Genomic DNA, 10,496 nt, shown 5'->3' with positions numbered 1-10,496 from the left:
TATGGATAGAGAGCAGCCCTGGGGAGAAGGACTTGGGGGTGCTGGTTGGTGAGAAGCTGGCCATGAGCTGGCAACAGCCAACAAGCACAGCCCCAGCCTGTCCTGGGCTGAGCCCCAGCAGTGTGGGCAGCAGGGGCAGGGAGGGGATTCTGCCCCTCTGCTGTGCTCTGCTCAGACCTCCCCTGCAGTGCTGGGGCAGCTCTGGAGCCCTCAGCACAGCACAGACAGGGACCTGGTGGAGCAGGGCCAGAGGAGGCCACAGCAATGCTGGCAGGGCTGGAAGCCCTCTGCTGGGAGGCCAGGCTGAGAGAGTTGGGGTTGTGCAGCCTGGAGAAGAGAAGGCTCCAGGGAGACCTTCTGGTGGCCTTTCAATATTTGAAGGGACTACAGGAGAGCAAGAGAGGGACTTTGTAAAAGGCATGGAGTGACAGAGCAAAGAGGAATGGCTTCAAACTGGAAGAAACTGGCTTGAGATGAGACATGAGGAAGAACTTCCCATGAGGGTGGTGAGGCACTGGAACAGGCTGTCCACAGAAGTTCTGGAGGTTCCAACCCTGGAGGCATTCAAGCCCAGGATGGATGAGGCCTTAGGCAACCTGATCTAGTGGAAGTTGTCTCTGCCTCTGGCAGGGGGTTGGAACAGGATGATCCTTAAGGTCCCTTCCAACCCGAACCATTGTATGAAAAAACAGAGGCAGGACTTGGAGGGGGTTTGCATTCTTCACTCCTTTGCATTCCCTGGGGCTCGCAGCAGCCAAGGGTGGGAGCTTGAAGCCCTGGCACCAACCTGCCCCAGGGTAGTTTCTCAGCCTGGCCCCAGCAGGACAAGGCTCCAGGAATTTGTACAATGGACTGAGGCAAAGCCAAGCCCTTTTCCTTCCCCTGCTGCCAAGCTGGCAGTGGTTCTGCTCCTTCTTGTTGTCTTGAGCAGACATTTCCTGGTGCTGTCATGACAGGAGCCCCTGCAGACAGGCAGCAAGTGGCACCTGGGTCCCCAGGAGCATACAGAACAGATAATTTATAGAGCAATGCCTCCTGTAAACAATCCTCTCCTCCTCCAGAGGGGAAGTGTAGTCCGTGGCAGAACGCAGCTACAGACACCTATCTCAAAAGGAGCTCTGGGGAGCAGGTGGGAGCCCCATGCCACCACCAGCCCCCCTCACAACGTGTCCCCAGCGGGACAGGTCCTTGGGTGGGAAGGGAGCTGGGTGGCACTGCTGGTTTCAGCTGAAGCAAACTGGTCCCACTGTGAAGCCAAACTGGTGCGAGGCGTCCCCGTTGTGAAGGACAGCCAGGTCCCGCAGCGGCAGCAGGGAGAGCTCCTGGGTGCTGAACTGGAAGACGGTGTCGGTGACGGAGGAGTCGGTGTCCAGCTGAAACGAGCACCAGGGACAGCTGAGCGGCACCCAGCCTTGGCTGATGAGCCTGCAGGACCCTCTCAGAGCTCCCCCTGGCCCCTTCACTTCTCCAGCTGCTTCTCGATGCACCCAACAGCCCTGTGGGCATGGCTGTCTCTGGCCCCAAGCCCTTCATGGCTTCTCCTCATCACAGCCTGCTCCCCAAGACAGGGCAGCTCCTTGGGACCAGGGAGAGGATGCTTTCCATCCCCACCTCATCCCATGAAGCCTCACCCTCCAGGTCCATCCCAAACCCTTCTCCATCCCCATCCCTACCCCATGAAGCCTCACCCACCTGGTCCATCCCCAACCCCGCTCCATCCTCATCCCACCCCATGCTGCTTCACCCACCAGGTCCATCCCAAACCCTTCTCCACCCCAATCCCACCCCATGAAGCCTCACCCACCAGGTCCATCCCAAACCCTGCTCCACCCCAATCCCACCCCATGAAGCCTCATCCACCAGGTTCATCCCAAATCCTGCTCCACTCCCATCCCACTCTATGAAGCCTCACCCACCAGATCCATCCCAAACCCTTCTCCACCCCAATCCCACCCCATGAAGCCTCACCCACCAGGTCCATCCCAAACCCTGCTCCACCCCAATCCCACCCCATGAAGCCTCATCCACCAGGTTCATCCCAAATCCTGCTCCACTCCCATCCCACTCTATGAAGCCTCACCCACCAGGTCCATCCCAAACCCTTCTCCATCCCCATCCCACCCCATGAAGCCTCACCCTCCAGGTCCATCCCAAACCCTGCTCCATCCCCATCCCACCCCATGAAGCCTCACCCACCAGGTCCATCCCAAACCCCTCTCCACCCCAATCCCCCCCATGAAGCCTCACCCACCAGGTCCATCCCAAACCCTTCTCCATCCCATCCCACACCATGAAGCCTCACCCACCAGGACCATCCCAAACCCTGCTCCATCCCCATCCCACCCCATGAAGCCTCACCCACCAGGTCCATCCCAAACCCTTCTCCATCCCCATCCCACCCCATGAAGCCTCACCCACCAGGTCCATCCCAAACCTTTCTCCATCCCCATCCCACCCCATGAAGCCTCACCCACCAGATCCATCCCAAACCCTTCTCCACCCCAATCCCACCCCATGAAGCCTCACCCACCAGGTCCATCCCAAACCCTTCTCCATCCCCATCCCACCCCATGAAGGCTCACCCACCAGGTCCATCCCAAACCCTTCTCCATCCCCATCCCACCCCATGAAGCCTCACCCACCAGGTCCATCCCAAACCTTTCTCCATCCCCATCCCACCCCATGAAGCCTCACCCACCAGGACCATCCCAAACCCTTCTCCATCCCCATCCCACCCCATGAAGCCTCACCCACCAGGTCCATCCCAAACCCTTCTCCATCCCAATCCCACCCCATGAAGCCTCACCCACCAGGTCCATCCCAAACCCCAGGGCTGCACACACTCCCCAGAGGGCTCTGCAAACACCAGGGGCTGTTGCAGGCATGGAGAAGGCTGCAGCCAAGGCCAGGCTTACCACGCAGCCCTGCAGGCTGGCCACATAGGTCTGCTGCAGGGAGTCAGCCAGGAAGTGGATTTCCTTCTGCAGCTGGGGCTGGCCCTGCTCTGGGGCTGCTCTGCAGGAGTAGGAGACCTTCTGGGTGGCCAAGCTGCTGTGCAGGCGCAGGAAGCGGAGCTGCACCGGGCTGGCCCCTGCGTACTCCAGCTGCAGGGGCAAGGGGAGAGAAGAAGGGGCACTGGGGGCTGCTTGGAGGGCTCCCAGCTGCCAAGGAGGCAGGATTCAGCCACCTGCTGCACTGGGTTAGGTTGTCATGGAACCACGGATGGGTTGTCATGGAACTATGGATGGGTTGTCATGGAACTATGGATGGGTTGTCATGGAACCATGGATGGGTTGTCATGGAACCATGGATGGGTTGTCATGGAACCACGGATGGGTTGTCATGGAACCATGGGATGGGTTGTCATGGAACTATGGATGGGTTGTCATGGAACTATGGATGGGTTGTCATGGAACCATGGATGGGTTGTCATGGAACCACGGATGGGTTGTCATGGAACTATGGATGGGTTGTCATGGAACTATGGATGGGTTGTCATGGAACTATGGATGGGTTGTCATGGAACCATGGGATGGGTTGTCATGGAACTATGGATGGGTTGTCATAGAACCATGGGATGGGTTGTCCTGGAACCATGGATAGGTTGTCATGGAACCATGGGATGGGTTGCCATGGAACCATGGGATGGGTTGGAAAGGAATTTCAAAGTCATCTAGTGCAACCCCCCTGCAGTCAGCAGAGACATCTTGGGTCTTTATAGTCTGGATAAGAGCAGACTGAGGGGGATCTCATCAATGCAGGATTTTTTCAGTGGTGCCCAGTGACAGGACAAAAGGTAATGGGCATAAACATGAGGAAGAACTTCTTTAATTTAAGAGGGAGGGAGCCCTGGAGCAGGCTGCCCAGAGAGGTGGTGGAGTCTCCATCTCTGGAGACATTCCAAACCTTCCTGGAGGTGTTTCTGTGTGACCTTCTCTAGGTGACCCTGCCTTGGCTTGATCTCCAGAGGTCCCTTCCAACCTCTACCATTCTGTGATTCTGTGATGGGCAACCAAATCAGGTTGCTCAGAGTCCCTTCTGTTGCAGGATGAGCTGTCACATCCCACTGTGCCCCTGTGCCTGGGCACTGCCTCACCACAGTGGGACAAGCACTAGGAGAACCCTGACCCCGTGAAATGGGCTTTGTGTCCCCTCAGCTGTCCCACTGGGCACTCACCAGGAAGCCCCCAGGCAGGGCACTGAACCACTGAAAGGTGTCCTTGGAGCTGTAGGTGCTCAGCCAAGCCTTGATGGGGACCTGCAGGGAGCAAGGAGCATGTCCCACTGCCCCAGAAAGGGACAGTGGCACTACCAGGACAAGGAGCCAGCTACCCCAACCCATGTGTGTGACCTGTCCCTAGAGCCAGGTCCTGTAACCAGGATCCTCACTCCCATCTGCTCCAACAGCTTCCAGCCATGGCAGTGCTCATCACAGCACGAGGCTGGCCACACTGTGACCTCTCCAGCCCCACCAATCCCTGTCCCCACCTGCCCCTAGGGGCTGCAGCTGCCCCATGAAAGCCTCCCCCCCCATACCTGGTTGTGGATGGGAGCTATGCAGGTCTCACCCCCAGCTGTGAAGTTGCAGAAGGCCACCAGTGCGTCCTTGGGGCTGCCCTGGTTGGGGTCAATGTAGTACTGCCCTGCAGGGAGGCAGAGGGCAACTCCTGGCACCCTGGGTTTGGCACAGGGAGGATGCCAGGTGGTGCCATCCCACCTCAGCTCATGGCACACCCCTGGCTGCAACCTTGATGCCCCTGGGCTGCAGCCTGGCTGCCAGCCTTGCCCTCCAGGGATGCCCATGGGACCCAGCTGAGCTCATCCCCCAGTCCTCATCCCCTCTTCACTGCCTGTCCCCCCATGCTGACCAGAAGGGAGGCAGGGCCAGCTCTGAAGGCAGCATTGGGGGACCCCATGGGCACCCCAGTACCATCAGGCAGGCTGGGGTGAGCCAGCAGCAGCTCCTTGCAGGTGGCTGCTGGGTTGGCTTTGGTGCCGTTGGGATGCTCAACGAGGCCTTGCAGCTCCTGGCTCAGGGTGTCCAGCAGAGCCCAGACTGCAGTGAAGTTCAGGTGGTTGGAGGGGTAAACGAGGTGCTAGAAGGAAAAGCAAGGGAGGGAAGCAACCTGACCTGGGTGTCCCCACCCTGCGTTGGCCAGGAGCAGCAGCAGCAGAGGACAAAGAGAAGCCTGGTGGGAGAGGGATAAGCACATCTGCTTGCTCTTTGTGCAAGCACCTTGGTCACAGAGGCCCTCAGAAGCATCAGGACAAGGGACAGCATCAGGACAAGGGACAGCATCAGGACAAGGGAAAACATCAGGACAAGGGACAGCATCAGGGCAAGGGAAAACATCAGGACATGGGACAGCATCAGGGCAAGGGACAGCATCAGGGCAAGGGACAGCATCAGGACATGGGACAGCATCAGGACAAGGGACAGCATCAGGACAAGGGAAAACGTCAGAACATGGGAAAACATCAGGACAAGGGAAAACATCAGGACAAGGGACAGCATCAGGACATGGGACAGCATCAGGACATGGGAAAACATCAGGACAAGGGACAGCATCAGGGCAAGGGACAGCATCAGGGCAAGGGACAGCATCAGGACATGGGACAGCATCAGGACAAGGGAAAACATCAGGACAAGGGACAGCATCAGGACATGGGACAGCATCAGGACATGGGACAGCATCAGGACATGGGAAAACATCAGGACAAGGGACAGCATCAGGGCAAGGGACAGCATCAGGGCAAGGGACAGCATCAGGACATGGGACAGCATCAGGACAAGGGAAAACATCAGGACAAGGGACAGCATCAGGACATGGGACAGCATCAGGGCAAGGGAAAACATCAGGACAAGGGACAGCATCAGGGCAGGGGACAGCATCAGGACAAGGGACAGCAACAGGACAAGGGACAGCAACAGGACAAGGGACAGCAACAGGACAAGGGACAGCATCAGGACAAGGGAAAACATCAGGACAAGGGAAAACATCAGGACAAGGGACAACACCAGGACATGGGACAGCATCACTGCCAGCCCCTTCCCTCTCTGCCCTGGCACCAAGCAAAGCAGGGATGGGAAGCCCTCACCTCATGCACTCACCTGCAGCTCCTCCCTGGACAGCATCAGTGAGGGTCCGCTGGGTCCAGGGGGGCCGGCGAGACCCTGGTGACAATGTCAGTGCTGGTGACACTGGCTGCTGCCCATGAGCCCCAGGCCATGCTCCCAGCTCCTCTGGTGGTGCCAGCAGCCAGCTGTCCCCATGGCATGGCGTGGCACAGCGTGGTGGGAGCTCACTGCCAGATTTTGGGGAGCGAGGGACCCAAGTGTGGGCACAAGGGACATTGGTGGCTCTGCTTACCGGCAGGCCTGGTCTGCCCCTGGGTCCTGGCAGCCCTGGGAAGCCTTTCAGCCCCTGCCAAAGGATGAGGTGGAGGGGGGAAGCAAAGCAAAGTGGGGAGATGCTGCTGTGCCCCCGGGGTGCCCCATGGGGACACCTTGCACCCTGGGGAGAGGGCAGGAGGGGAGGGTGCCCTGTGGCTCCAGGAGCTCCTCTCTACTTACTTTGGGTCCAGACAAACCCTGGAAGAGAAGGCCAAGACCCAGCTAAGAGGGAGGGAGGAGAGATCCAGGTCCCATCCCCAGTGGATCCCCAGTGGGGCCAGGAGTGAAGCCCAAAACTGCTGGGAAAGGGAAGGACTCACCCGTGTCCCAGGGATGCCAGGGTGTCCCCATGGGCCAGGGGGGCCAGTGTCACCCTGCAGAGACACCAGAAGAGGTCAGGGCACTGCATGTGGCATCCCCCAGCTCTGGGTCTTTCTACACCTCAGCCCTGGTTTGGTTTTGGAATTGACCCCAAAGGTTGATCTCAGTTCCTGCTGGCCCCTCCCACATTGCCCTTACCTGCTGTCCCTTGGGTCCTGGCCTCCCGGGGACACCATGGGCTCCTGGCTTGCCCTGGAAGATGTGGCAGGGTGTCACAGGGTGCCACACAGGGGGTCACACAGGGTGCCACACAGGGTACAACATAGGGTGCCACACAGAGTGCCACACAGTGTCACACAGGGTGCCATACAGGGTCACACATGGTGCCTTACAGGGTGCCACACAGGGTCACACTGGGTGTCACACAGGGGGTCTCACAGGGGGTCACACAAGGTCACACAGGGTACAACACAGCGTGCCACACAGGGTGAGAAGGGACCAAGGGGAGGGAGGAAGAGAGCCAAACCCTTCACACACCTTGATGCCTTCATCCCCTTGCTGGCCCAGCTGCCCCCTGCTGCCCTTCTCGCCCTAGGAGAGAGTCAGGGAGAGTTTGGGTGGCCAAGAGGAGGGTAGGAAGCTGCTGGGACACCAGCTCTGAAGGGTGGCCACTGCTCTAGTTCCTCCATCAGGGAGGCAGCAGAGGTTTTGCTTGCTGCCTGACCCTGGCAGGAGATACCTGCCTGGGGGCGTTTCCCAAGGCCAAACCTCTGCTGACCTCCAGAAAGCAGCTGGGAATGGGAAATTCCCAGCTAGGGCTGGCTGCAAGCCTCCATCCTTTGGAGCTGGGACAACTAACTGTGCCCACCCTGCTGGGGGAAGAGGAGAAGGTGTGATGGAGCTGCTGCCTCTCTTGCTCAGCTGCTAAAGGCCAAAGGGAAAGAATCTTATCCCAGGCTAAAAGATCACCCAGGAAGCCCTTGGAGAAAAATAAAGAACATTTCTTGTGTGCTGAAGTCTGGTGGAGCAGGGGATGAGATCCCAGCAGAGCAGCTCCCCTCCTGCTGGCCTTGCTGGATGCCCTTGGACTTCACCCTCTGCCATCACTCATTCAGCTCCCGATGGATTTAGAGCTTTGTTTATTCCTGGGGGGGGGAGTAATCCTCCTGAAGGCTGTGAGCAACCACCCAGCCCCCAGGCCTGTTTGTCATCCTCATTGACAGCCTTGCAGCTGATGGCTGGGGCCAGGAGGACGTTGCTTGGCTTCTCGGGGCAAGGTTGGATTCATCAGCTCAGCAGTAGCAGCACAGAGGAGCTGTGTGCTTGTGCTGTGACAGCAGGGGATTAAAAAGCTGGAGACTGCTGCCTGCAGCTCCAGGAGGATGGAGAGGCTGGAAAAGGAAGCTGGTTGTGGAGGAGACCTAAAGAGCTCCCAGCAGCTGGGGACACGATGGTCAACCCCCAAAGCAAGCTCCTGCAGCAATCAGGGCTCAAGAAGAGGGCAGTAAGTGTTGTGCCACCTTGTGTCACCCACCTTGTGTCCCTTGGGCCCGGGGTTTCCTTTCATGCCCTTCAGCCCTGGGATGCCCTACAAGAGAGAGGATCCAGCACCTCACCACCCGAGCTGCTGAGCTGCTCCCATCAGCTCCCTGCTGTGCAGGGACCTCCCCACAACCACGGTGCCAGCAGGATGCTGAGGATGGCAGGCAGTTTGGGGAACCTTTGAGGCTTTTTCTCCTCCTGTCCTTGAGTTGGTTTGGTTTGTTTTGGTTTGTTTGGTTTTGGTTTGGTTTGGTTTTTGTTTTGGTTTGTTTGGTTTGGTTTGGTTTGGGTTTTGTTTTGGTTTGGTTTGGTTTGTTTGGTTGGGTTTGGTTTTTGTTTTGGTTTGGTTTGGCTTGGTTTGGTTTTTGTTTTGGTTTGGTTTGGTTTGTTTGGTTGGGTTTGGTTTTTGTTTTAGTTTGGTTTGGTGTGGTTTGGTTTGTTTTGGTTTTTGGTTTGGTTTGGTTTGGTTTTTGGTTTGGTTTGGTTTGGTTTGGTTTGGTTTGGTTTGTTTGGTTAGGTTTGGTTTGTTTGGTTTGGTGTTTTTTTTGTTTTGGTTTGGTTTGTTTGGTTTGGTTTTTGGTTTGGTTTGGTTTGGTTTGGTTTTTGTTTTGGTTTGGTGTGGTTTGGTTTGTTTTGGGTTTTGGTTTGTTTTGGTTTGGTTTTGTTTTGTTTTGTTTTGTTTGTTTTGGTTTGTTTTGTTTGTTTTGTTTGTTTTGGTTTGTTTTGTTTGTTCTGTTTTGGTTTGTTTTGTTTGTTTTGGTTTGTTTAGGTTTGTTTTGGTTTGTTTTGGTTTGTTTTGGTTTTGTTTTGGTTTGTTTTGGTGCTTTTGGGAGGAGCCCTCAACAAACCTCCTCACAAAGGCAGCTCAGGTCCCCTTGGCTGCTGGGTACACAACATCTCCTTGTGCTTCTGTGAAGTTTCCAAAGCTGGGATTTTTTTTTAATTCAAACATGGGGAAAAAAAAAAAAACAACACAATTTCCAGTAATTTAAAAAAAGAAATCAAATAGATCTGAGCAGGTTTGGGGTTGTTTTTTTTTCTAGGCCAGTGGTGGCTGCTGCAGTGCAGCCAATCCCCTCCCCAAGTCGTGGCAGCTGGCTGGGAAGATGAGCACAGCCCTCTGCAAGTGCTCAGCACTGCTAAGCATCAGACACTGAACTGGAAGGGAAGGATTTGGCCTCTACAATGAGAGAATGGCAATGAAGTGATTTGCCTGACTGCAGACACAGCTGGGCTGGGAATCTGGGAGGAGAAGGCAAGAGGAGATGGGTGAGTGACAGGTGGATGGAACTAGAAACTTCACTCATTTGGAAGAGGTCTCTGCCTCACAGAATCCCAGCATGGCAGGAGTTGGAAGGGATTTCTGGGGATCACCCAGTCCAACCCCCCTGCCAAAGCAGGGCACCCACAGCAGCTTGCCCAGGAGCACAATGGCCAGGGGGGGTTTGGAATCTCTCCTGAGAAGGAGACTCCACAACCTCTCTGTGCAGCCTGCTCCAGGCCTCCAGCACCCTCACACCAAGGAATTTTCTCCTTCTGTTCAGATGGAACCTCCTGGGTTCCAGTTTGTGCCCACTGCCCCTTGCCCTGTCCCTGGGCACCCCTGAAGAGAGTCTGACCCCAGCCTCTTGTCCCCAACCCTTTAGCTCTTGCTGAGCATTGCTCAGCTCCCCTCTGGGGCTGCTCTTCTGCAGGCTCTCATCCCAGGGCTCTCAGCCTTTGCTCCTCACAGAGCTGCTCCAGGCCCCTCAGCAGCTTTGCAGCCCCCACTGGACTCTCTCCAGCAGTTCCCTGTCCCTCTTGAACTGGGGAGCCCAGAACTGGAGCCAGCACTCCAGATGTGGCCTCACTGGAGCTGGGTTACAAAGTGGTTCCTGTGGGAGCCAAGCAGGGAGCAGCCAGCACCCAAACACCTCCAAGCTAATACTCACGTAGGGTCCTTGGGGGCCCTGGGGTCCTTCCAGCCCCTTGTCACCTGGGTGGCCCTGAAATGCAGACATGAGAGACCCTGGTGGTGTGGCAGGAGGGCAAGGCAGGAGCCCCAGTGCCTCTTGCAGGGAGAGCAGCCCATGGGGACCAGGGGTGGGGGATAACCCCCCTGGGGTGGAAGCCCCCTGGGCACTCAGAGTCCTCCAGCTGTGTGGTGCCCTGTACTGCTTTATCCTCTTCTTAGCAGGGGGCTTGGGTGGGTGGGAGCAGCCCCTGGCTTGGGAGCACCCTGAGCTGCCAAGGTGCCCAA

General features: G+C 56.9%; 1 protein-coding gene across 1 annotated transcript in view; it reads right to left on the bottom strand.

Moving 5' to 3' along the window:
• Positions 1–1,223: 1,223 nt before the first annotated feature.
• LOC128976105 (collagen alpha-2(I) chain-like) overlaps positions 1,224–10,496 on the bottom strand; it is a 104,534-nt gene continuing 95,261 nt past the window's right edge. The window contains exons 60-72 of the mRNA XM_054393222.1: positions 10,189–10,242; positions 8,250–8,303; positions 7,253–7,306; positions 6,914–6,967; positions 6,715–6,768; positions 6,575–6,592; positions 6,372–6,425; positions 6,113–6,175; positions 4,931–5,096; positions 4,537–4,643; positions 4,178–4,258; positions 2,916–3,104; positions 1,224–1,373 (exon numbers count right to left, since the gene is read on the bottom strand). Coding sequence (XP_054249197.1) covers positions 1,224–1,373; positions 2,916–3,104; positions 4,178–4,258; positions 4,537–4,643; positions 4,931–5,096; positions 6,113–6,175; positions 6,372–6,425; positions 6,575–6,592; positions 6,715–6,768; positions 6,914–6,967; positions 7,253–7,306; positions 8,250–8,303; positions 10,189–10,242 — 1,098 coding nt within the window. The remainder of the gene's footprint in view (positions 1,374–2,915; positions 3,105–4,177; positions 4,259–4,536; positions 4,644–4,930; positions 5,097–6,112; positions 6,176–6,371; positions 6,426–6,574; positions 6,593–6,714; positions 6,769–6,913; positions 6,968–7,252; positions 7,307–8,249; positions 8,304–10,188; positions 10,243–10,496) is intronic.

The sequence above is a fragment of the Indicator indicator genome, chromosome 28 (genome assembly GCF_027791375.1).
Source record: "Indicator indicator isolate 239-I01 chromosome 28, UM_Iind_1.1, whole genome shotgun sequence".
Classification (NCBI taxonomy): domain Eukaryota; kingdom Metazoa; phylum Chordata; class Aves; order Piciformes; family Indicatoridae; genus Indicator; species Indicator indicator.
Note: the sequence above shows the minus strand (reverse complement) of the source record. Positions and strands in the feature narration are given on the sequence as shown.